This window comes from Balaenoptera physalus (assembly GCF_965194825.1).
Source record: "Balaenoptera physalus genome assembly, chromosome: 2".
NCBI classification, from domain to species: Eukaryota; Metazoa; Chordata; class Mammalia; order Artiodactyla; family Balaenopteridae; genus Balaenoptera; species Balaenoptera physalus.
Window position 1 is genome coordinate 141,115,954 of NC_138883.1, and position 27,938 is coordinate 141,143,891.

Sequence of the window (27,938 nt, forward strand, 5' to 3'; positions counted from 1 at the left end):
GAAACAGCCAGGCCAGCTCAGGGATGCCTGCACAGGAGAGCCAGAAATCTTAGAGAAATACAAGACTAGGAATCATAATTGGGCCTCATGGACACTGGAACTGAATCTAAGAAGGTCCCCAGACAGCAGGAATTTCATGACTCTTTCCACAGGCGAACCTGCCTTTCTCTTTGCATCTATTAATTTGCTTTCAACTGCAAGAAACAGAAAATCCAATTCAAAGTGGCCTAAATAGTAAGGAAATTTACTGCCTTACCGAACTGGAAATCCAGATGTAGGGTGGGTTTCAGGGTTGGGTCTGAATCAGCCAACTGTGTCATCTATGATTCAGGTTCTTTCCTCTTCATTTTCCCATCCAGAAGGCCAGCTTCATCCTAAGGCTGATTCTTACTGAATATGATCATAGGGTGTTGCATGGTGGGAATATGGGCTACATGTTTCCTCACTAACATATTCTAAGGAGAAATGTTTCCCCAGAAGCCCCAGAAACCTTTATCTCATGGTATCATTGACCTGAACTAAGCCACATGACATTCCTAAACTAACCCCTTATGCTGACTGGTCTTAGTCTAGTTCTAGTCACTAGCAAGGAGTATGGGACTACCATGATTGGTTTAGACTGCTCAGGGCACACCCCTAGAGTGAAGTCAGATATGTGGGGGATGGAAAAAAGAGAAACTGAGAATAATTCCTAAGTTTTTGCCTCAAGTAAATGGGTAGACACTGAAGTCATTTGGGAAATCTTGGAGGAAAAACAGGTTGGAGGTGGAGGTGAGAATCAAGAGCATTGCTCTGAATATGCTAGTTCTGAAACGCCTGTTACATCTCCAAACGAAGAGGCCATGTTAAGCCATGGGATATACGAATTTGGCGCTCAAGGAAGGGGTCAGGGCCAGAATTATCATTTCGAGAATCATCAGCTTATACCTAGAACTTAAAACCATGGAATGGATGAAATCAACTAAAGAAAGAATATATAGAGAAAAAGAGGTGAGGATCCAAAGCCAAGGGCTGGGCACTCCAACATCTAAAGACAGAGCAGAGAAGCAGCCCAAGCAGGACCAAGAAGCAACAATTAGTAAGACAGGAAGAAAACCAAAATTACGTACTATCCTAGAAACCAAGTGTTTCTTGATATACAGAGAAATCAATTATGCCTAATGTCGGGAGGCTTCCTAAGAGAGGGACAAGAGGTGAGCACTGTATTAGCAACATGGAATCACTGGTGACTCAGACAAGTGCAGCTTCAGTGGAGTGATGGGGACAAAAATCTATCAGAGTGGGTTGAGGAAAAAACGTGGGGAAGTGAAAACATGTACAACTCTTTTGAGAAGTTTTTCTGTGAAGGTCCCAGAGAAATGAGCAGTAACTAAAGGGGGAAATGGGGCCAAAGCAGGAGTTTTTAAAGAAGAAAGATCCTCGAACATATCTTTATGTTAATGGGAATGACCTAACAAGAGAAAGATGGAGGAGACAGAAAATAATTGCAAGAGCAAAGACCTTGAGAAGTCAAAAGGAGACAGGATTCAGTGAACAGGTGGAGGGGTTGGCCTTTTATAGTAGCAGGCCTATTTCATTCAGGAGGAAAGGCAGAGAATGGGCATAGAGGCAAGTCACATGGTTGACATGGTAAAGGAAAGATAAGGAATCCCCACCTGATCGTTTCTATTTCTGCCATGAAGTAGGTGGCAAGGTGATCAGTGAGAAATCAAAGGAGGGGCTTTAAAGAGAAATGAAGACGTGAAACGAAGAAATGAGAACAGCAATTTCAGGGAGTAGGAAATTAGACAAGAAAAGTATATGAGGGTTGCTCAGCAGTTAGAGGTGATGAAAAGATCTAAGATATGACCAAGGGAATGCATGACTAAGGTGGAGGGAAGTGTAAATTAAGCCTCAGAAAGGCTAGGAAATTGGCCACTGGTCACACAGCTAATGAGCAGAAGAGCCAGGATTCACAGTGAGGCCCGAGTAACTCCACACCCTGTGCTCTTTCTGCTCTGCCAAGTCTTCAGGTACAATCACGCAACCTGGTACAAAGAAAAAGCTACAGGTAAAGGGCTTCTACCAAGAAAGGTTCATTCAGCTCCACAAACATGTGACAGCTTTTGGACCCTGATTTCCTCATGACCTACACAGAATCTGGGAGAATGCTTCAGTATTTCATCCAACCAGATGGCCAGTGATGGTGTTCAAGCTCTCCCTTTGGATTACCACTGACTTGTCTGGCCTATCTCTACTCCCTCCAAGCAACCTTCCAGACCGCTGAAAATTATCTTTGTGAAATTCATACTACGCCTTCCACTGCATAACACCCTAGCACCGTGCACAAGGCTTCTCTTCGTGACTCAGTCCTGTTCCCCTGGGCCCCCCACACGTCTTGTGCTGTAGCCATTAGATTATTCACCATTTCACAACCGTGACAGCCCTACTGATGCTTCCATGGCATTGCACATGCTGGATCTCTCCTTGAAATGTCCTCTGCCCTGGTTCACATGACAGATTCCCATTTACCCAGTTTCAGTGTCCCTTCCCCAGTATAGCCTTCCTTCTCTGCCTCTCCTTCAGCCCCCTCCACTGTTCCCAGATACACTATTGGGGCTTTTACCATTTTGCATTATAATTCTATTTGCCTATTTCTCTCCTCACCCTCAACATCTTGGCACAGCATCTACCTGACACACAGTACGTGCTCAAATCTTATGTTGAATGCTGAATGAGAATTAATTTAACTGTTCAAAGTTGAAGATGATGAAATAAGCTGAACTGTTTTTGGTGGGGCTCAGCATCTCATATCACGTTTATTATGTTCCCAAGGGAAGTCGGTACCTAGACGGTAGAGGGATATAGGATCCAGCTGTCTGCATCCACGGCTCCTTCCCCAGCCTGCTCTGAAACCCAACATTTCAAAGCTACCTTCAAAGTCAGAGGCTACTAAACAAGCTTACTACATAAGTGGTGGGCACAGTATGAATATGAAACATAAACATCCTGACAAGCCCTGTGGAGGAGGCTAGCTGAGAAAGTGACAGAAGGATGCTGGCTGGTGGCTAGCAGGTGTTTGTAGGAGGGCAGTGATGGCTCAGCCATCCAGGAACAACCCGTCTGATCTCTTTAGGGACACCTGGAGCTTGCCAGCTCCCACTACCCAAATTACAGTAAGTGCTGCACAGTGTTTGTTTCTGCTGTGGCAGTGAGAACCGCTCATTCTTCCACCTGCACACGCAGATGGTGCAGATGGGAGCGTGCTTCCACACGAGGATGTGCAATTATGCCCAGTTCCTCCAGCTGTAACAATTACCAGGAGAACACCCAAGGGAAGGAAACAATCCCGGCAGATAGCTGTCTTCCACGCTGGCACACACCACTTAGTCCTCCCAAGAGCAGCTGCTGGATCTATGGCCTCTAGTCCCTTTCACAGTCCTTCCTGGAACCCATGTATTTGAAAAACATTTGGTGAGATCAGAACATAAGGCAGTCATTAAACAGGATATATTTAAGTAAGAAAATACCAAGGCTTTATTTTTTTTTTTCCTATAAAGACAGCCCTGCTGTTGGCTAAGTGGAAAGATGTACACATTTCTCATGAGTAAACAAGATTTACCTGCTTCAGGCTGCATACCATAATGCCAAAGAAGTGACATGAAGGAGGCAGAGGTGTAATGCTCTCATCTTCATAGCAATAAAATGCAAAATAAAACAAAACTTAAATGGACTTAATTAATGCTGGGCATTCCCACAGGGAAAAGGCAAGAGGACTTTAAGTCGATCGGTAGTTGTACTGTGTACGACAAAAAAGTTCCGTCAGGCTGAGCCACCTGGCTCTCCCCATCTGAGGTATACAGTCTGGAACCGACAAGGCTGAGAGTCAGGAGCTTCTGCTCCACTGAGTCCACTGAGATATGAAGGGGGCAGAGTCTTGGAAGACCAGATGACCCGCTCTGGTGAGGCACCTACGTGCAGCAGTGTCGCATATGGAAGTTGACAACATACTCAGCGTTAGTCCTCTGCACAGAGATAGCAAAAGGCTCGAAAGGGTGGAAGGTGAAGGCAACAAGGCGTCGCACCGTGTGGTTGATGGGGCGGCCCAGTAAGCCTGCCTGAATCTCAAACTTGAGCAGACCAGAGTCCCGGGCATAGAACCTAAACAGAACAAGAGAGAAGGAGAGGATGGGACAGATACTGACCACCGTCTTGAAACCTGAACAGCAGGAAAATGTGCCAACTTGTTATTTAACCTCACTGATGACATCTCCTCTAACAGCAGCCCCAGGTTATTGGAACTGCAAAATCACCTTTGTCTGATCAGCTCATTTTACGGGCAAGGTGATTATGAACTTCCCTATGCTGTCCTGAGTCACTGGGTCATTTCTCTTTCCCAAGATGACCCTTAGTTACAGCCTTAACTACAGCCTCCCCTTTTCCAGTAGCTACCTGCCCAAGATTGCCTAGGCCAGGACTGGAAATGAAATGTGAGCCACGTACGTAATTTTAAATTTTTAGGTAGCCACATTAAACAAAGTAAAAGGTGAAAGGTGAAATTAATTTTAATAATATTTTATTTAACCCAATATTGGTATCTAAAATATTATCATTTTAACCTATAATCAATATAAAAGATACTAAAAAGATTTTTTTTTTTGTACTAAGCCTTTGAAATCTGATGTGTGTTGACACTTGAGCACATCTCAACTTGGACTAGTCACATGTTAGTGATGTCAGTGCTCAACAGCTACATGAGGCTAGTAGCTACTATAGAACAGTACAGATCTAGGCCTATATTTGAGTTTTTCACTTTTAAGAATAAATTCCTTTAGAAGGTTCTTCTTTTTCACACACAAATACAAAATACTAAGTAGTTTTTACTTTTTCATCTAACACAGTAAGACTAAAGATGCTTCCATCCATCCCAATACTTAAATGCCTTTTTCCCACATGCAAAGTAAGTACCCTGTGAACTTGGGAACTAGAGATGATCAGCAGGGCTGGGGCTGAATTGGGGGAACTTCTAGAAAATAAAGAGCTCTGAAATAAAGAGCTCTATAATTTCCCTTTTGGGAAGCAAATATATACTAGACGTAAAGATATTCATACCCCTTGACTCAACAATCCCATTTCTAAGAACTTATATCCTCAGAATTTAATTTAAATGCAGTAAATAGTGACCTGAATAAAGATGCCTACTACGGCATTAGCTCTAATGTAAAAATGCAGAGAGAATAATGCTCACTAATAGGGGAATAGTTAAATCAATTATGCTACACCTACTTGATGGAATAATATGCCACCATTAGGACTGTAACCGTGAGGACTATGTAACAACATGGAAAAATGTTTATTAAATAAAAGCAGGCTACAAAGTATTATGCCAACCATGACTACAACTGTGTAAACGTAAACATGCATACTGGCAAAGACTAGAATGGAATATACAGTGTGTGTTAGAGTAACGGCATTACCTCTTCAAATGACTTTTATATCCTTACATTTCTCATTTTAAATTAAAAATAAAGAACTACAAGGAAAATCTTTTAAGTCAGGGTCAATGGCATTTCCAGATTTGTTTAATCTTTTCAAATCAGAAAGGCAGGGAAGTAAAAAAGGAGAGAAATGTATCTCGTGCTTCGTGACAATATCAAATGAGGCCAATTATCTGCTTTTATGTGTGAAAAACACATTCACCTTACCCACATAGTCCCCAGCACACAAAGGGCTTATAATTTAAAGTGAGCTGTTTGAGCTCCTAAATCTAACTACCAGTTTACAGGAAATATGGGGGAATGAGAAAGACAGTAAATACGCCAGGGATGCAATGAGCAAAATCTAGAATGTGGTGAATACTACCGGATGAGCAATCTGGTTTCTTCAACAATTTCACTGCAAAGAAAGTAAGAGGGAAGCAGAGCTCATAGAATAAAAAAGACTTAAGAGGATAGCAACCAAATACAACATACACACCTTGTTTAGATCCTGATTGGAACAAGCTGTAAAAAGACTATGCACAAGACAATAGGGAAATGTGAAAACTCACCAGATATCGGTGATCTTAATATATTTTTGTTAATTTTCATAAGATGGAATAATGGTATTAAGGTTGTATGTTTTTAAGTCCTTACCTTTTAGAAATTCATACTGAAATATTTACAAGTGAAATGCTATGACACCTGGGAGGTGATGGTCCAGGGTGGCAGTTGGGAGGGGAGGAGTGGTAGTGGAAAGAGATGAAACGACACTGACCATGAGGTGATAACTGTTGAAGCAGGGTGATGGGTACAGGGAGGTTCATTATACTCCTCTACTTTAATATGTTTAAAAATTTCCATAATAAAAAAAATTTTTTAACTGGCTTTTGGAACCTGACTGCAATTTCTCAAAGGAAGTATTACAAATGGTGATTAAGTGTTCAGAGTATGTTACACAAGCCTATTTAATACACAATGAAGCTGGATTATGAAATACTATCTACCACTATTTCTATGTGAAAAAGACCTTCCACAATCCAGCTCAGGGCTCCAGGAACACACCTCCCTTGAAATAACTCCACTAGTGGCAGTGGCGCCAGTTCCTCTCCCTAGTATCTATTACAGCACACAGAACCACCCAAGCTCCCGGCACAGACAAGTGGGTCTGTGAATTGGACATCCGTAAGGAAGGCATTGCTTACAGGAGGTTAGTTTCAAGGTTCTAGCAATAATACAGTAATCTGCATTCCAAAATTCTTCCAAGTGAGGAAGCATGCGTTTCTCCAAAACCTGCCTGTTCCCCAAACCGTCTCTGCTATCGTTTCTATTAGGTAACATGAGAGGATAAAATAATTTGAGCTGGATAAAATTTAAGTCTCAATTATAAACACTATTAAGAAATGGTATTAGATTATTAAATTGAAAAGTATGGTTTCCTTCCCTGGATACCCTGAAAAGGGAACAACACTTATCTGAATTGGATGTTTTGATGAGAAGCAAAGAGCAGAACTAATTAATTTATGAGATTAGTGCCTGAATGATCAAAGTACCCACCACATTATAGAAATAGCCTACCCTCTGAATTCAACCCATGAGTACAAGTGGACAGAGTCACAGTGAAATGATGTTTAAGAAGAAGAGAAAGAGAAAGCAGGCCACCTCCTCAGGCAGTGTGCAGCTGAAGCAGGGATGGTGTACCTGATAGGGTGATCTCCACAAGTCTTGGGCCGCTCCATGACTGACACCCACTTGTCATCGTAGCTGAAGAGAGACAAATCAAGGTAAGGGCTACCACTGTAAGACTGGGCGCTGATGGGGAGCTGACCCAGCAGCCGGCGTACTGCCTCCGTGTGCCCTCCATACTTGGCGTTTACAATAGTGTCTTTAAACCTAAAATAAAGCACCAGTGAGGAAGGCTGTGTTAGCGGCACACAAACTGCACTGGGTTTTAAATTGACAAACATATATCTAAGAACAACTCATTCTGAAAACAAAATCTAGATATTGAATTCTGACACATCACAAATCTGCCTAGCTACAAATATTCTCAAAAAGCAAAAAACAGAATGAGAAATTGGGAACATTAATTTACTTTAGAAAAGTTAGCAAATATTCTACAAAAGTTAAAAATAGTATGACTAATCTATGACAACTATTTCTACTCAAACTTATTTCCCCCAAATAGCAGCCTTACAGTGCATTAAAGAGGAGTTACACAGAGCAGAGAATCCTGAACAGACACAGCCGCTGACTCTTCTTGGGATCAGTTATAAGCCAACTTACATCAAACCTTTTGACAAATTACTCATTCTTTGTTTAAATAAAGTTTGAGAGCTAGCTACCTATACTTCTGCCGAAACACCAGTATCTAGAAGAACAGTAACATGGATACAGAATCACCTATCTGACTTATCATTAATAATAACAATAGAGCAGTTATTTCTCACAATTATAATGAATACTAAATTTAATACCCTTTGACCAAGTATTTCTATTCTTCTGGAAATTTGCCCTAAGGAAGAAAAATCCCTGTGCATGTTCAATATAGCACTGTTTATGACAATGAAAAATTGAGAGAAAAATTTAAAACCTAATAGAAAACCATAATTTTCAAAGATTATATGGTAAAAGAGGAAATGTTTATCATAATGGTAAGTTAAAGAAGTAGGCTACAATCTGTATGTATAGTATGATCAAAAACACACACACGGGCTTCCCTGGTGGCGCAGTGGTTAAGAATCTGCCTGCCAATGCAGGGGACACGGGTTCGAGCCCTGGCCCGGGAAGATCCCACATGCCACGGAGCAACTAAGCCTGTGTGCCACGACTACTGAGCCTGCGCTCTAGAGCCTGCGAGCCACAACTACTGAGCCCCTGAGCCACAACTACTGAAGCCCGCATGCCTAGAGCCCGTGCTCCGCAACAAGAGAAGCCACTGCAATGAGAAGCCCGCGCACTGCAACGAAGAGTAGCCCCCACTCGCCACAACTAGAGAAAGCCTGCGCGCAGCAACAAAGACCCAACTCAGCCATAAATAAATAAATAAATAAATAAATAAATAAATAAGAAAAAAAAAAAACACACACACACAAATTTATGCCTTAAAAAAACAACTGGTGGAAATACATCAAAATGGTAATACTTGTGTTTGCGTAATGACATTTTAGATTATTTTTTAACCTTCTTTTTCACTTTCCTATAGTTCCTTAGAAAATATGTCAACTGTTTATCAGCTTGATTTTTTTTTTTATTTTCTATATTGAAGCATATCATATAGTTTAACAAACAAGGGAAAAATAATTTTTTTAGTCCAAGGGAGAAAATACGATATAACATCTCATCCCTGAAACTAATGGAATAAAAAACTTGAATGTTCAGGACTTCCCTGGTGGCGCAGTGGTTAAGAATCCACCTGCCAATTCAGGGGACACGGGTTTGAGCCCTGGTCTGGGAAGATCCCGCATGCCGCAGAGCAACTAAGCCCACGTGCCACAACTACTGAGCCTGCACTCTAGAGCCCACGAGCCACAACTACTGAACCCACATGCCACAACTACTGAAGCCCGCGTGCCTAGAGCCCGTGCTCCGCAACAAGAGAAGCCACTGCAATGAGAAGCCCATGCACTGCAACGAAGAGTAGCCCGTTCGCCGCAACTAGAGAAAGCCCACGTGCAGCAACGAAGACCCAACGCAGCAATAGATAAATAAATAAACAAACAAACAAACTTGAATGTTCGTAACTTTGATGAGACCAGAAAGATTGATTAGATGGGTTTTGATTTTTGTTTTCACTGCTAATCTGCAGTGCTGGATGGACATTAACACTTCTCAGTTCCCCCAGAAGAAAGCCTAGTGTCAACACTGCTCTTCCATTATTTCTCTTGACAGTAATTTTCACAGCCTCAGTGTAAATCATAAAATTAAACCCTGGGCCACAAAGAACTTATTTCTTTCCCTTTCATTTGAGCTGATATCAAAGATCCTGGGCTCTTTGGTTTTCAGCCCTTTGTCAGTGAAGATCTAGTACTCCAACCCTGCCTGACTCACTGGCTTCAAAAGGTGGCTTTGAATGATGGGGCTGGCCCACAGCTTCATGATGACCACAAATCAAAGCCTCCGTGACAATCCACGGGCTGAAGCAGCTCCTATTCCCCGGCAGCACCCATCACCTCTACTCTCCAGGCTCCCCAACGACTAAAAGATGAAGCAGTCATCCCTCTGACGTCTTCACCTGATTAACTCCTAGCTCACTGTCACTCTGTCCAACTACGCCTCTCTTAATTCACGATTTCAAAATTCTCAGAGATGTTCCTTCCAACACCACGGCTTCCTAGTTCCTGGACTTCCTTTCTGCCTCAGCCACTCATTCCAATGGTCATATCCTCAATCTCACTATTACCAATGACTGCACCCCCCTGTAATAGGGTGCAGCACCACAGACTCCAACTATCTTCTCTCCTACTTTTCTAGCTAACTCTCTCTACTCATCCCAGCTTCAACAGCCTTCAGCCCCAATGGGACCTAAATTCCATTGATTCTACCAACTTTTTGCCATCCTATGCCTTCATCATGACCTCTTTTACTTCCTTAGCCAGCTTAAATTTCACAGTCATTAAAATCACAAAATTTATATCCATGAACTCACGTGGGCCCTTAATGCTGCAGGACACTCATGCTGCATTCCCACAGTCCAGCGAGTCTCCTACTCTCTTAGACGACTATTTCATCCCCCTCCTCCATGTTCATCCTCATGTAATGGCACTGCCTTCTTTGTAACTGACAAATAGAAGAAACGAGAAGAAAACTTTTTAAAGCTCCCATCAGCACATCTGTACCTATTTAACCGTATGTGCTGCCCTAGAAGCCTAATCTATCCACCTGGGCACTAGGTTCTATCCTCTGACCTCATATACTTAACCAATTCTGCCCCCACCCCAACTTTTCCTAACCCATCAGTTTCCTCCTATGTACAGATCAGTCCCATTCGCAAACAAACATGCCATTTTCCCCTCCCATTTAAAAAATAATATCAATAAAAGAAAGTTAACACCACTTGCCCCTCCAGCTAACGCACCATTTTTCAGCTCTCCTTTACAGTAAAACTCCTCAAAACACTTTTTCCTACGGTCTCTTCTCCTCCCATTCTTTCTTAAACCCACCCCAAAGAGGCTTTCACGCCCACCATCTCACTGAAACGACTCTCATCAAGGTCTCCAGTGATCTCCATGTTGATGACTCTAATCGCTGATTATCAGTCCTTACTGTACTTGACCTGTCAGGAGGATGTGACACTCCTTCCTTGGAGAAACTACTAGACCTCTCCACTTACAGAACTTCTGATCTTCTCCCCTAAACCTGCTCCACCCAAAAGCTTCACCATCAGAGTTTAATGGTAACACTCTCTTAGCAAGTTGACTGAGCCAAAAATGTTAGAATCATCTTTGACTTTGCTCTTTCACAGCCCATATCCCACCCTCTGCTAATCTTTTGGGCTCTATCTTCAAAATACACTGAGAATACAATTACTTACCACCCCCAACGTTATCACCTTGATCCAAGCCACCATTATTCAACCAACAAATTATTACTGATAGCCTAGAATGGGCAAGGCACTCTTCTCGGTGCTTAGGATACTATAAATGAACACAAAAGAACTTAAATCCTAGCGTCAGGAAACAAAAGGTAGCAATTTTATTTATTGGATCATTGCAATGGTCTACTAACTTCTACCCTATCCCCCTATGGTCTATTCTTAAAACAGCACCCAGAGTGATCCTGTTAAAACACATGTGAGACCACATCACTCCTCTGCTCAAACACTACAAAATCTCATCTACAGTTAAAGTCAAAGCCTTAGAATGGCCTTATGTGTCTGGTCCTGTCTCAGACAACATCTCTAACTACTCTGCCTCTTGCTTACTCCAGCCCGGTCACCCTGACCTCCCTGGTGTTCCTCAAATGCATGAGATCCACCTCTGGACCTTCAGATTTAATATTCCCTTTGCTTGATATATTCTTCCCCCTGATATCCACATGGCTTGCTCCCTGACCTCCTTCAAAAGCTTTACTCAAATATCACCTTCTCGGTGAGGCTATGCTAACAACCCCACTAGAACAGAACTGACAACCTCTTCCTAATACCCTCAAACCCAACAGATATTCTAATAATTTTAACATTTTATTGGATACATCCCTCTTGGAAACCTCCCTGCTCCTGCTTCCACCTAGTCCAACTGGTGGCCTGTCATCCTGGAACTTCCCTTTACCATCATCCTCAGAATTCTCTGTGCTTCTCTCCACTGTTAGACTCTATTCCCTGTACCATTCTTTCATGGTTTACTGGGAAAAATACATATTCCAGAGGCTTCCAGAAAAGGAACATGCAAGGTAATTTTTTGAGACCTTACGTGTCTGAAAATATCTTTGTTACACCCTATTATTTGGATGTAGAATTGTAGTTTGGAAATCATTTTTTTCACAGAATTCTGAGGATATATAATTGTATTGGCTTCAAGCTTTCAGTATTAAGACTGATACCATTAATGACTTAATTTTTTATATATAAAATGTAAGTGTTCTTTCTGAAAGTTTTTACAATTTTCTCTTTATCCCCAGTGTTCTAAAATTTCATGATGATATGCCTCATTATGGATTTTTTATTTATTGACTGTACTGGGTACTTGATGGAGCCGTGATGTGCTAATAAGTTTAATAATTATTTCTCTGAAGGGAAAAAAGCCATGATTTGCAGCGGCTGCCGATTTCTGTGGTGTAAATCCTCCTGCTGTGGTCAATTTCAAGGTACCAAAGTGACATCACTGAATGCAGAGTTGTCAAGAGATGAGCAGTAGCACATCACTATATAATATTTTTACCAGATAAAATAGATACAAATAACCTCAAGAGTACGACAGTAAAATAATTATGAATTAATAATTAGAAAATAATTAATTTTTAATAATGGCTGTGTTTAACAGCTTGCAGAAACTCCTGAAAGTTTAACAGTTGGCTTTCACAAGCCAGAATGAGCCAGCTCCAGCACACCACTGGATGGTCCTTGCCAATCTCGGGGGAGAGAGAGAGAGAGAGAGAGACAGTGTGTGTGTGTATGTGTGTGTATTTGCACGTCTTGCGGGATCTCAGTTCTCCAACTAGGGATTGAACCTGGGCCACGGCAGTGAAAGCCCAGAATCCTAACCACTAGGCCACCAGGGAACGCCCATGGAAATGTATATTTTTCAGTACTAGAAAACTGTTTAGGGTCTTCCCTGGTGGCGCAGTGGTTAAGAATCTGCCTGCCAATGCAGGGGACATGGGTTCAATCCCTGGTCCGGGAAGATCCCACATGCCGCGAACCAACTAAGCCCGTGCACCACAGCTACTGAGCCTGTGCTCTAGAGCCTGCAAGCCACAATTACTGAGCCCGCCCAACTGGAGCCTGTGCTCTGCAACGAGAAGCCACCGCAATGAGAAGCCCTCGCACCACAATGAAGAGTAGCCCCCGCTCGCCGCAACTAGAGAAAGCCCACGCACAGCAGAGAAGACCCAACACAGCCAAAAATTAAAATATATAGATTTTTTTAAAAAAAGGAAAAAGAAAACTGTTTACATTATTTCTTCCCCTTCATTTTTCTACTGCTCCTTCTGAAATTAGCCAGATATTGGACTTCCTGGGAAAATCCTCTAAATTTTTTTTAATCACTTCTCTCCAATTTTCCTACTCTTATCTTTTTATTCTACTTTCTTGGAGAGTTCCTAAACTATATCTAACAAAGTTCAAATTTCTAAAGCATCTCACTTAGCATTACTGTTCTAGGAATGTTCCTGTTTTTATAGTTTAAATTATTTCAGTGAATACCATGTTGTTTCTTTATTTTTTATACTGTTTGTTTTATTTGGTCTCTATCTTTTAAGATAAAGGCTTTGTTTAAGTGACTCATGATCCCTGATGTCCATTTTTTTCTTAAACATTTATTCTAACCTATAATAGAATCCATTTTGTTCTTGTAGCTTTATAACTCTTCTTTTTTTTTTAAGATTTATTTATTATTTATTTATCTATTTTATTTATTTTTGGCTGCGTCGGGTCTTAGCTGCAGCATGTGGGATCTCTGTTGAGGCATGCGGGATCTTTAGTTGCAGCGCGCAGGCTTCTCTCTAGTTGTGGCATGCGGGTTTTCTCTTCTCTAGTTGTGCAGCACAGGCTCCAGGGCACATAGGCTCTGTACTTGTGACGCATGGGTTCCAGAGCACGTGGGCTCTGTAGTTTTGTGGCACGCGGGCTCTAGTTGAGGCACGTGAGCTCAGTAGTTGTGGCACATGGGCTTAGCTGCCCTGTGGCATGTAGGATCTTAGTTCTCCAACCAGGGATCGACCCTGCATCCCCTGCACTGCAAGGCGGATTCTTTACCACTGGACCACCGGGGAAGTCCCTCTTCTTCCTTTACTGTCATTTTAGCGGGGTTTTGGGATGGAACAGAGATAAATGCACGTGTTCAACACACATGTTTAACCAAAAGTTATAAAAATTATGTCCTTAGTCATTCATTCAAAAAATATTTAAGTGCTTGACAGTGCACCACTGAAGCTATAGCAATGAACTAAACAAAGACAGAGTTTCTATCTTTCTGCAGCTAACATACAGTCTAGGAGGAATCATGGACAACACACAAGTAATTCCTCAGGTGCTAAGAAAGAGAAAAGAGAAGTTTAGGATGACACAATGAGTTACGACAGGCAGACTGACCCAAGGTTGGGTGGGCAGAAAGAATATGAGGTTTCCTGAAGTAAATGACTGTTGGCTTCACATCAACAAATTTTCTGAAGAAAAATTAAGCTTGTTAAGCCTAGTGGAACAGCTTACCGGCGCTGGATCTGCCTTGCAAAATTGTTGCTGGAAGCTGAGCAGGGAAACTGGACTTCACTATGCAGGGTAGCGTTACGGAAGAGATCACAGAAGTTCTCAAACAGCTCCAAAAGCTCATCTGATGTATTCTCAAACACAGCGATCACCTCTGTTGTCACCATATTGTACACCACAAAGAAAGATGCCTGCAGAAGAACAGACAGACCTAAGGAATAGCTGAGTATAATGCCTTGCCTAGCAAATATCATTTTGGTTGAAAAATCAAGCTGCCCAAGTAAAACAGGCAAACACCTCCAATCCAGCACTATGGCAGAAACATGGTGCCAAGAGGTCCTGGAAAAGGAGGAAGCCTCAGTGGACTTGATCAATCAAGGGCCTCAGTGTTGCCTGATTTCCCACTGTACCTGTGCTGCTGGAATTACTGTTGTTCAGCATATATGTATAAAAAGGCTTTCAATCTTTCATTTCAAGCTGTGTGCAAATTTAATATTTTGCCTTCCAAGTGTTTATTCCCTACTTACTCCCCAACCCACTTTTTTAAAATGCTAGATTTAATTTTCCTTCCTGCTGAGAAAGTGATTTGTAGCCAGGAGCTGCCTGTTGGCAAATTATTTTCTCTTGTATACGTACAGTTGAAAGTTCAATTTAGGGGCATTTCTTTTTCTCTCTTAATATTTCTAACATGCAGAAAGACATCTTAAGTACACTGTGTCCACCTAGGCAAGTTGTAACCAAGCAGGGGACTGCTGCTGAACAAATGAAAAATCAGAGAAGCATTTTCCATTTCTTTCTTCATAAATGTTCTTTCAACCAAGAGCATTGGTAACATACATTTGAGATTTGTAACAATTAATTTCAGAGGGGGAACCTGAAAACCATTCAAATGCCATAGGTGGCAGAGTTACTGCTTTCTCTGAATGAGCCCCTGGGTGACTGGCCCTCTTCTTTAAACCTCCAGTGTTCTGCTCAGCCTAACAAGGAAGCGCCGGGTACCTCTAGTTTTTATCACAGTGAATGTGGCAGTGTGAGTCAATCTGCAAGCTTCCAACAGGACTCTAGAAGTTTTCAGAACACTAGGATTAGTATTCCGCCTCTTATGATTGAATTTAAATCTCCATTACCAATTTCTGGAGACATCTGGCCCACCTGTTTTAATAGTAATTAGTCCTTCCCAAAGCTTATATTACATGACTTTTGCGGTCACCTGGAAATTAAATTTGGCTGTAAATTAAAGAGGCTGGAGAGTAACCTGAGAATAATACCCATAATATTAGCAAGGCTTTGTGTTTAGGTGCACTTTTTACTCATTAACCTTATTGGAACCTATCAAATTAAACTGGGAAAGGAGGGGGGAGGACAACTAGGGCAGAGAGATTGGGTTTAAAGTTACAAATTCTGTAAGCAAAGCATAGAGCCCTTGTAATGTTTCTGGCTACAACCTACTGTAGCTACCGGATATAAGTAGGTCATGTTTTAGCAAAGGAAAAAAGGATAATCTCAAATGCAGCAGTCACACAACATATTCCCTCCAAAATAAAAAGGTAATTATAGCTCAAACCTAAATACAAGATTGATTCATGTCCTTTCTATAAACCTGGACGCTTTGATCATATTAGGGCTTCACCAGGATCCATCATAATTAGTGAATATAGAATTACACAAACATTTACTAGCCTTCCCACCAGGCCAGACTGGGAAATACAGGACAGGAGGGTACAGAAGTCAAGGGCTTCACGGACAACCTCCCACGACTCATAACATGAACTAGATGTGCTCACCCATGATGGCTCAATGGGTGACTTCATCATTAATAGAGAAGAGAAAGAATTCAGAAAAAAAATGATCTCTAACCATTTTACTCACCCTCCCCCCCTTATTTTTTAGAATACACAAGGTATGATTCAGAAGAAAAATATCAGAAAACATTTTACCATGGATGGCTGGTAAGGTCTTAGGAGACAATTCCTTATACAGTCTCTGTTACGGGCAGAATCAGCTGCAGGTCAATGAGAAAAACCAGACTCAGCTGACTTCGTGGTTTACTGGTTTGTTCTGTTCTAAATTTCCAGACTAGTATCTAAGGAGACACTCTGGAAATAGGAGAATGGGGGGACAAACATACAGAAAGGTAGGTCTCTCCCTTGGTCAACACTAAAGTAGGGAGCTTCTCAAAGGGAAATGCCCAAATTACCCTGAATTTCAGCATGGTATTTCAACCCAAAAGTCTTAGAGGTTTCCATGCTCTTAACACCACGTTATTCCTATTTGTGAAATGCCTCTCTCCCCTACCAACATCTTTCACCCAAACTGAAAAACCCTCAGAACCTGCAGTCTTGATGATTCACTTGGTAGATCAAAAATTTTGGCTTCCTTTTGATCTTTTCACTGCTCCACAACCTATGTTCCAGCACATGGGCAAGGTCAGAGTACAGTCATAAAGCTTAATTCCGTCAAATGAACTTACCTATTACATTCTAAAGAAGATTTGGTGAGGAAGTATACTGACATCATTTAAGTAGGAAAGAAAGACTAGATTTTTAGAAGATTTTCTTTTTTGTATGGTGGGTTCATTCTCATTGCCAGAACTAAGCAGACCAATAAGCAAAATCTTATACAAAATCAAGGCAGTATCCATAGGGAGTCAAACCTTGACCTTGTAGCATCTGGGCTTCCATCTCAAGGGTACTGAAAATGCTCTGCAGAAGAATTAGGGTAATAATCACAGAGTTGACTACCTACATGTCAATGGCTTACGACATAGCTTCCATTTGTCCAAATGAGAAAAATCATTTTGAGAAATGATTAGAAAAATCGAGCTGTTTTAAGTTTGAGCCCTAAGATAGCAAAAATTCAAGATTACATAAAATGTGTTATTTCTGAGAGGCTGGCTATAGGCAAAGAGAGAAACCTTCCCATTGTGCCAAGGAGACTGGAGGGGTAAAGGGCAGCAGAGCACCTTATACCTGTGATGGATCTGTGACCCGCAGGGTTACGACATCCTCACTAGTATACTTGATAAACAGATGGTTTTCATCCAGAAGCTGCATTTTCCACATGCGCAGCTGCCGTAGTTGGTCAAAATACTGGAAGAAGCGCCTCTTCGCCATTGCACTACCATCCTGCTCTGCCCGGCGCCAAAGGTACACGAGCAGCCGGTGTTTCAGGGAGTTGATGAAGGGATCCCTGAAAGGATTGGCCATGCCTGTCTGACTGTCCCGCTGCACCTCAGGAAAAACAGCTGACACAGTGAGCAGGTCATCCTCATAGCAGAAGCGGCCAATGGTCCTCACATCAATGAAAGTGCCTTCAGGAGTCACCTGGAAGACATGGATGGTCTGCTGCTGCACTGACAAGATGGCCAGGATGTTCTTATACAAGTACAACCCTTGGTTGTGTGACAGGACCACTTTGTCACACTTGAAGGTACGTGTATCACATAAGCGGCCAGTATGAAGGTCAATGATATGGAGGGAGTAGTCCTCCAGGGGGGACCGGGGGTTGGGGGTCACGGACTCACTGTTCCGATATACCTCATAAAAAGGAGGATGAGGCTCGTCTGGGAGATAGGCAGCTGAGCCCACGATGACACAGCGGCAGTCATCAGTGAAGAGGCTGCACTCCCGGTTCAGGTGCTCGCCATTGGCCGCCACATTGGTAATGTGCAGCAGGACGAAAAAGCGTTCGAAGAGCCGGCCACGGATGTTGACTGACCGCTGGTCATTGCCATTGGACAGGATCTCCCCCTCATAGCCCTGCAGTAGGTCCTCGGCTGCCTGGCAGCCCTGGTACTCATAGATTTCGAGAGATGTCTGGTCTGAAGAGAAAGCAATGAAGTAGCGTCCATCAGGTGAGAATTTACGCAAGAAACAAGGCGGCTTTTCAACATTGACGACCGTGAAGTTGGGGAAGACATTCTGGTGGAACACTCGGACCTGGTGCCAGTGGGTGCCTGCCTTGCCTGAACTGATCCGCCGGCGTTCCAGGCGGTGAATGACATTTTGGTTTTGGATTCTTCGAGGTTTGATGGTGGAAACATGATGATCCATTATCACATCTCTGCATGGAAAAGTAAAGAAGTCAAGAAAATAAAACAAAATTTACCAAAACATAAACACACTTGACCTTTGAACAATGCAAGGGTTAGGCACAACAATCCCCTGCAGCTGAAAATCCAAGTATAACTTATAGTCAGCTCAGTATACATGGTTCCTTCCTATCCATGGTTCCTCCACATCCACGGATTCAACCAACCGGGGATGTCTAGTACTGCAGTATTCACTGATGAAAAACATCCATGTGTAAGTGGACCTGCACAATTCAAATCTATGTTGTTCAAGGGCCAACTGTGTATATACAAGTCAAATAGATTTCCTTCCATATATCCTGGACCTAGGAGCTCCCAAGATGACAGTGATCAGCATTTCTCCTTCCTAAGTTATAGTTAGAAAGCGGTCAGGACATTTTTGAGTCTAGAAACAGGTTTATGGGAAGGACCTATTCCCTAGGAATACCTTCAAAGCATGCTTAGCTGTTGGGAATGTTCAACAGAACAAACCTTAGGACTACATCAAATTTGTTCAGTGTAAACACCACATTCAATGTACATTCATTTAAAAAATGTATTTATTGGGCTGTTAAGATGTCCATACTACCCAAAGCAATCTATAAACTCAATGCAAAATCCCAAAATCCCTATCAAAACCCCAAAATCATTTCTGGCAAAAATAGAAAAATTCATCCTAAAAATTACATGTAATCTCAAGGGACTATGAAGAGCCAAAACAATTTTGTAAAAGAACAAAGTTAGAAGATTCAGACTCCCTGATTTCAAAAACTGTTACAAAGCCACAGTAATCAAAAAAGTGTGGTACTGGCATAAGACAGAAAAATATACCCAATGAACAGAATTAAGACCTGAGAAATAAACCCTCACATATATAAACCCGAGATTAGAAGTTCAGAGAACCCCAAACATGATAAACCCAAAGAAATCCATGCCCAGGGACTTCCCTGGTGGCGCAGTGGTTAAGAACCCACCTGCCAATGCGGGGGCACGGGTTTGATCCCTGGTCCAGGAAGATCCCACATGCCGCGGAGCAACTAAGCCCGTGCGCCACAGCTACTGAGCCTGCGCTCTAGAGCCCGCGAGCTACAACTACTGAAGCTGGTGCACCTAGAGCCCCTACTCCGCAACAAGAGAAGCCACCACAATGAGAAGCTCACGCACCGCAATGATGAGTAGCTCCCGCTCGCCGCAACTAGTGAAAGCCCATGCACAGCAATGAAGACCCAACACAGCCAAAAATAAATAATAAATAATTTATTTTTTTAAAAAAAATAAAGAAATCCATGCCCAGGCATACCATAGTCAAATTGTGAAAAACTAAAACACAAAGTAAAAATCTTGAAAGCAACCACGTAGAGAACACATTACCTATAAGGGAACAACAATTCATTTATCTGTGGATGTCTCATGAGAAACTATGGAGACCAAACAGAAGCAAAGCAACATTTTTAAAGTGCTGAAACAGCTGTCTGTTTCATCATTCAAATCTCAGCCAAAATAGCAACTCTTCAGAGTTTTTGCCTGACTACCTTACCTAAAGTCATGACTTTTTCCATCCATATCAACCTACTGTTCTACTTTATTTTCTTCAGCTCTTATCACCTTCTGAAACCATTTGTTTACCTTTTTAGTATCTTTTTCCCCCATACAGGATAGCAGGGGCCTTGACTAATTCCTTGCTGAATCTCCAGCACCTAGGACAGTGCCTGAGGCACAGTAAATGCTAACAAACATGTTAAATGAATGAATGGAACAACTTTTGACAAAGGTCTTAAAGGATAAAGAACTCACTGGGTAAAATAAAGGAGGAACATTTCAGAAAGAAGGTAGCTTAAAAAATATACTTAAAAAGAGTGTAGCATGGCACATTTGGGAAACACAATGCCAAGTGGTTAGAACACAGGAAACACAGAGTGATAAGAGAAGCCTAGAAAAGTAGATTGGAGCCAGATTGGAAAATTCTTTGTATGCCATGTCATGCAAGTTATTACAGGTTTTAAGCAGAGGAGTGACTCTATCCAATCTATATTTTAGAAATAAAAACATACAGACAATGGGGAATTTGTTTATATTCTGTCTCCTAAAAGACATCTGAAATGCCTTATGTAAGTATATATACTACCCAGTCAAGTTAAAAATGTGCATACCTTATGATTGAGCAAATCAAGTTTCTCAAACTGCTAATCACAACTCACTAATGGAGGCCTGAAATCAATTTAGTGGATATACTAATTGACATTTCAAAAAATGGAATAAAACAGAAAATACCAAACTGTATCACATATTTTCAATACATACGTTGAGTTACATGCACTGGGTGAGGATATAAAATATATTTCCTACTGATCTAGAGCAAAAGACTGCAAACAACTAGCCTCAGACCAATCTAGCCTGCCTATTTTTATAAATAAAGTTTTATTGGAACACAGTCATACGCACTCATTTACATCTTGCCTATGGCTGCTTTTGCCCTACAAAGGCCCAGTTCATTTATTAAAACCAAAGACCACACAGCCCACAAGCCTGAAATATTTACTACCTGGTCTTTTGCAGAAAAAGTCTGTCAACCCCTGATCTTGAGCACTGGTTCCCAACGGGGGCAATTTTGTAATATATGAAGATATTTTTGGTTGTCATAACTTGGGAGGGAGGAAGGGGTGCTTTGGGTGTCCATCAAACAGAAGACAGGGATGATGCCAAACATCCTACAGTAAACAGGACAGTCGCTCACAACCAGCCCAAAATGTCAATAGTGCTAAGGTGGAGAAATCCTGATGTAGAGAAATGTCTGCACATACGTAACAGGAGACATATACAAGGATGTCTGTAGCAGGACTGTTAGCAACAGCAAAAACTGACAACACTCCAAATGTCCATCAACAGTAGACTAGATAAATTCATCCAAGCATATTCATGCAGCGAAATCTTTTTTTTTTTTTTAATGTTTTTGTTTGTTTGTTTTTTGGCCACGCCACGTGGCTTGCAGGATCTTAGTCCCCGGACCAGCGATAGAACCAAGGGATCAAACCCGGGCCCCAGCAGTGAAAGCGCTGAGTCCTAACCACTGGACTGCCAGGCAATTCCCCAAGCAGTGTAACCTTATGAAGTAATGAATTAATGTACTACAGTTATGTGTAACAACACAGATGAATCTCAGTGTTGAATGAAGAAAGCAAGCTACAGAATACATACAATGTGATCCTTTATATAAGCTTCAAACAACTTCTACTATAAGAATACAAATATATATGGTATACAATTACAAAAAGCAAAGGAATCATAAACATAAAATTCAAAATAGTGGTTACCTCTGAGGAAGTAAGAAATGGGATGGGAGTTAGGGACACATTGGCACTTTTTTTTTTTTTTAAACATCTTTATTGAAGTATATTTGCTTTACAATGGTGTGTTAGTTTCTGCTTTATAACAAAGTGAATCAGTTATACTTATATACATATGTTCCCATATCTCTTCCCTCTTGCATCTCCCTCCCTCCCACCCTCCCTATCCCACCCCTCTAGGTGGTCACAAAGCACCGAGCTGATCTCCCTGTGCTATGCGGCTGCTTCCCACTAGCTATCTATTTTACATTTGGTAGTGTATATATGTCCATGACACTCTCTCACCCTGTCACATCTCACCCCTCCCCCTCCCCATATCCTCAAGTCCATTCTCTAGTAGGAGGGACACACTGGCACTTTTAAGTATATATTTTTTTCCTTCAATCAGCATTCATTGTACTGTTATTCTTTTAAAATTACATATGTTTTTTAAGTAATATTTGTGCTTACTCAGAATTTTTTTAATTAGAAAATAATCATTGTGAAGGGAAAACAAAGGTAGGTCAATAAAATGAAGCCTGAAGTACACAAAAACGCATACCGTCAGGACCTGCAGAACTGCCAAGCTTCTAATTTGGCTCTGACTTTCTCAGTAGACAAGGCAGAGGAAAATACAGCCAGTTACAGAACTTGCACTGCCAAGAAGATAAAAATTTAATAGCTGCTTGGAAGAAGCACAGCAATACCCATCACTGGATTTTAAAAGAAATCTCTCTCATGAGTTTTCTCAAAGGACCTTGGCATGATACAGTGAGCAATATCCTCCACTTCTGAACAATAAACACAGTGCTGAGTTTCACATGGCTACTCCTTTTAACAGTGACATAGTTGATGTGCCCATTTTGATACAGTCCAAAAAACATACCAGTAAGGTTTAAGCATTTTAAAATACCAAGTACTGTACAAAACTGCCTCCCTCAATCCCTGCCCAGGACACCTCTGCCACTAGCACCCTGCAAACCTAAGATGCGGGCTGGAATCAGAGAGGGAGACCAGAAGGGGATGAGAGAGGCAGGTAAGGCCCATGAATGGAAGAAGGAGTGGGCATCACACACCATCTAGCAGACTAACCACATATAACTGAGTCAGATAAAGTGAACTAGCTGTTTGACTTAGAGCCATTGATCATTTTAAGCAAAGCAGATGCTTAATTCTAAAAAAAATTTGTATATATTTTGAACAGTCCCATCTTAAATTCTCCAATTTGTCTTTTTAAGGGAAAAGCCACCAGTACTGTGGTGGAGGGAGCAGAGGGGTGGGGTGGGTGGAGGTGAAGGCCTGCTGGCTTCAGCTCCAAATTGGACAGAAAATCCACACTTAATTTCCTAACCCTTCTCTCAGTGTGCTCTCTCTCTCTCTCTCTCCATATTTTACATCACACAATTATGGTTTTTAGAGAGATGATGGAATTCTTAGTCTCTTTCAACTTGTTATTCCAATTATAAAATACATGCTCATAAACTCAAACCATATAGAAAAAGTACATCATGAAACTCCCTTCTAGTCAGAGTGGGAGTTATGAAAAACGTTAGAGTAATTTATATTTTTCCCAGAAGCCCTCGACCCGTTTCCCTAGTCCAGTAAATGGCATGGCCATTCACCTGCTAAAAGGAACCAGAAACCTGAGAGTCTCCCTTGATACCTCTTTCCCTCAGCCCCCATACCTGATCAGTCACCAAACTCTGGAGATTTTACCCCCTAAACAGTCCTCTAATGCTCCACCTTCTTTCTATCATGACCTGCCAGCACCCTTACCCAAAATTTTATAACTTCATGTCTATGTTATTGCAACCGCTTCCTAAGTGGTCTCCCTAAATCCACTCCTATCCACTTCCAATCCACTTACCAGAGCAATCTTTTCAAAATGCTTTTTTGATCACATCCTTTCCCCTACAGATTAAAACAAATATCTTTCCATTGTTCTTAATGATACGGGATCAAAATCCTTACCGTGCCAACCAGATGCCTCAAAGGCTCAGTGCTGCCTCTCCAGCCTCATCTTTTCCCATTTTACTCTAATCATTTCTTCAACAAGTGGCCTACCTCCTGCCTCTGAACCTTGGCACGTGCTCTTCATCTCAATTTAAAAAAAGCTCTTCTCCTCACTCTGCCGAGTTAACTCCTATTTCAGCTTATCAGCCTAATCATCACTTCCTGAGAGAAGCCTTCCTTAACCTTTCCCACCAGGTAAAACACCAATACACCAGCCATACGTCTCCTTCTTAGCACCTACCACGCTTGCAACTTCATCTCTGCATTTTACTTATGTCTGTGGCACTAGATGGTGAACTCCTGACCGGTACACAAACATTATATCCTGTATGCCCATCACAGCATTTGACCCATAGAAAGCATCCTTTCCTGAACGTTCTTTAGCAATTCAAATATCCACAGGGGCTGTTCGCTCTGCCTAGCATGTATTTCCTCTGCCCCTTGGTATACTTCTCAAGCCGCAGCTCGAGTGTCCTCTCCTTCAGGAAGTCTGCTCTGACCACCCCTGCCGAAAGAGAACTTTGTTGCTTTACCATTACTTTTTCTGTTCATCTTTTCCATAATCATTGCCACAATTTGAATCTATACTTTCAGCGGCATGGTTAGGTGTTTCATGTTCGACTCCCCCGTAAACTATCCTCTCCAGGCAGGACGTAACCATGGCTACTTCAGTCACCTTAGTTTTCAGAGAGCCTAGCACTAGGGCTGCCCCATTGCATGCATTCGTACGTTATCTATGGAACGAAAGAAAAAAGCCTGACTGAACTGGGCCACTAACTCGTGCGGTACTAAGCAAGACCTTCCTCCCTGCTAGGTCTGTTTCCCCGGGCAGGCAGGTGCACGTAACCCTCAATTCCTTCTGACGGTTTCCTAAACGGGAAGGGGATACCTAGGGGCGGGCACACACGCCCAAGGGGGCGCCCCCGGAAAGAAAAGGCCGGGGCGGGGCCTCAATGGGAAGAGAATTCTGAGGGAAGGCGGGGGCCGCAGGGCCTCGGCGTCATGCGGGAAAGGGGCAGCCCCATGGCGGTAACTCGAAGAGGCCTCGGCGAGGGCCTGACGGGTTTGGAGGCTGGAACAAGGAAGGGAAGTCCTCACCTGTCCGGTCCGGGATCAAAGGGCCGGGGCGAGGGACTCCCCGGCCTGCTCGGCGCGCGCCTCCCACAGCCCCGCCCCCGCCATGCTGTGGGACCTGGTGCCCGCAGCTGCCGGCTCTCGCTTCCGCCAGCCACCGGAAGTGCGGTGCAGCGAGAAGGAAAGTGGAGAGAGCGCGGCACCCGGCCGGCCTGACCTGAGAGACGGTACAGCGCACCCTGCTGCCCGGAGGGGGATCGAAGCCCTAGAGGCCCAGGGGCTGCTAAGGAAAAATGGAACCAGACGCCGTAACCTCGGCACCTGAGGGATCTCCTGTGGCAGTGTCTCTGCACCCGCTGGACACATTTGCAAAAACATGAATAAAAATTAAGTTTTCACCTCTTGATTAAATGCACCATTTCATCAGCTGAGAAACTATCCGTTTTCTGTTATCTCCTCCTAGACAGTCAGCTCTTTAAAGACCGAGGCTGTACTGGTCTCTGAACACTGTGCCTAATACATTTACTAGCACACAGTGGACTACAGTAAAAGCTTCTTGCATTAAATTAATCCTATAACCTTTACTTGACTTTTACTTACGTTATCTCATTGTCTCTTACAACCTGGTTCCTCCCCCAAAGCCTCTGCTTTGTCCTATTTCTGGACATCCTGCCCCCAAATTTCCCTGCGTCAGCCTCCTTCAGATAATTCAGGTCTCAGAGCAAATGTCACTTCCTCAGAACCCTTGTCTGACCGCTCTCATTTCACCACCATCGTGCTATTTCTTCCTAGCACTCATCACTATCTGATATTACCCCCATTTGTTTTGTTTTCTTTCTTTTTTCTGTTTCCCTTGCCCCCACTAGAATGTAAATTCCGTGAGAGCATGGGTTTCGTCCTCTTTTCTTTTCTACCCTCACCTAGACCAGGATTTGGCATCTTGCTGGTGCTCAAGGAAGGTTCAGTCCCTGAATGAATGGCTCTGCCTGTAGGGCTCACAGCATCTCTATGAGGAAGGAATGTTTATTGGCTATTTTTTTTTAAGTGAAACCTTATTAACTTAACTGTCTTGGTTGACGTTGTTATAACAAAATATCATAGACTGTTTATTGGCTTTTACAGATGAGGATACTGAGGCTCAAGGAGGATCCATGACTTGGAGATGAGGGTGGTTAAAAGGAAACACCGTGGGTTCTTGGTCCAGTCTTGACATTTCCAAGCTGAATGTACTGACTCCAGAGTCTCTATTTCTTCTTCTAGGAAACGAAGATATGGTATGCAGAGTGTATCTCAAGTAGAGAAAAAAGAAGTAGAAGAAGAAGAGGGAGAAGAAGAAAGGGAAGGAGAAGGAGAGGAGAAGAAGGAGGAGGAGGAGAAGAAGGAGAAGGAAAAGAAGAAGAAACTCTAAATTTCAGGTTGTCCCCAGCTTCGGGGCTGGGGTGGCCCATGGAGCCAACTCTGAGTGGGCTGCCGGCCTTCCCCTTCCCCATTCAGCTTGTCAGATGATGCCCCTAGTAAGGGGTCAGCCCAGCACCCTCTCACCGCCCCCCCACAGCCCTCCCTGGCCACTCCTGCCCACCATGGGGGAGGCAGGACTTTCTCGAATTCCTCTGATTTCTTCAAGGAAAACCTTTCCTGTCGAGTGGAGTGGTTTAGAACAAAAGCATTCTAGGACATTGAATTCATCATACTTTCCTCAACTTTTGTATGGGTTTGAAATTTTTCATAACATCAACAACAGCAAAGGTGAAGCTACCCTGCAGCCTGCCTGGCACTCAAGTAACACTTACCGATTAGCTTACTCTCATGCTTGACCTACAAGAAGAGAGAGGAGTGGAAGGAACTCCCTCTCCTGGAATGTAGACCTGTACTGCCCTGTCCCTGGCATGCCACTGCATGGGGATGACAAGTGAATGGGGGCCATGCCTTCCCTTCTCTGCTGACCATTGGCCTGTAAGTTTTCCCCAAGAGCTTATTACTTTAAAAAAAAAAAAAAAAGGAGGGAGTTTTGCAGTAAAACTGGTTTAGTTTGGCAGTGAGACTGGTTCAGTTCAGCCTCCAATACTTCTTACCTACAAGTTACTTATCTGTACCCAAGTTTCTCCACCTGTAAAATGGGGATAACAATCGTAGTACCTGTATCATAGGGTCAGTGGAGAATAAAATTAGTTATTGCATGTAAAGCTCTTAGTACTGCCTGACACATAATTAGCACCCATAAATGTTAACTCATTAATTTGGCTCTTACCGTGCTGGACTACCTTGTCTTGGAATGTTATGGGTTTGTCTCATCAGTGAGGCTGTAAGCAAGCCCCTTGAGAATTAAGATTATGTTTCATACCCTCATGCTCCCACCTCAGACTGACAGATATAACTTTCCTGTGAATATCAGCTCCATCCTGGGATCCTGCCACTGGCTTATGTGGCCTCGGCAAGTCACTTTTCTCTGCCTGCTTTCCCATCTGTGAAATGGGTGTACGAGGGAGTTAAGGAGTGGGGAAATCACTGTGTTTGTGAAAGACCTGATTTTTACATGAATTTTTAAATCAAGTAAATAATATATGAGTACATTTACACAAACTTTTAATTACACAAATCATACAGGAACACTCTACTCTTGTAAAGCTACAAATAATGTAGAAATAGAGTAAAAAGTGAAACTCCTCCACATCTTCAATCCCACCTCTCCCACTGTAGTAAGTGTATATCTATCCTTCCAGGCCTTTCTATGCATTATTGTTGTAAATGGATGAACATACAGAGACCTATATATAGGATTTTGCTTCACTTTTTTCTTTCCACATGAATGGACATTGCCTTAATATTGTTTTGTAACTTGCTCTTTCAGTAAACACATTTGTCATTATGTTTTGGAGTTTGTTCTATGTCAGCACATAGATGTCTAATTCATGCACACTATCCCACAGTATGAATGTCCCATGATTTAACTATACTCCTATTTATGGACATTTAAGTTTCTGGCAGTTTTTACCTTTATAAGCTGCCTCAGTGAATAATCTATATATAACTTTGGACACAAGTATGACATATGGCATATATTTAACAGTAAAATTACTAGGTCAGAATTTAGGCATTTAAAAAGTTTTGATAGAGAATGCTAATTACAAAAAGGTTGTACC

General features: G+C 42.4%; 1 protein-coding gene and 1 long non-coding RNA gene across 14 annotated transcripts in view; one reads left to right on the top strand and one right to left on the bottom strand.

Annotated features, from left to right (window-relative positions):
• Positions 1 to 24,966, bottom strand: part of DET1 (DET1 partner of COP1 E3 ubiquitin ligase) — a 61,760-nt gene extending 36,794 nt beyond the window's left edge. For 6 of the 13 annotated variants that reach the window (XR_014260898.1, XR_014260899.1, XM_082450928.1 and 3 more), the window contains exons 1-4: positions 24,823 to 24,943; positions 17,289 to 18,381; positions 14,323 to 14,510; positions 7,158 to 7,349 (exon numbers count right to left, since the gene is read on the bottom strand). Coding sequence is in view for 11 of the 13 variants with exons in the window: in XM_082450928.1 (XP_082307054.1) it covers positions 7,158 to 7,349; positions 14,323 to 14,510; positions 17,289 to 18,371 (1,463 nt within the window). In the remaining 2 variants the exon portion in view is untranslated. The other 7 variants (XM_082450920.1, XM_082450923.1, XM_082450921.1 and 4 more) reach the window with 7 other exon arrangements.
• Positions 24,896 to 27,664, top strand: LOC309655591. Its single transcript, XR_014260903.1, has 2 exons — positions 24,896 to 25,025; positions 26,059 to 27,664. It is a non-coding gene; the product is annotated as an uncharacterized lncRNA (long non-coding RNA).
• Positions 27,665 to 27,938: the final 274 nt, after the last annotated feature.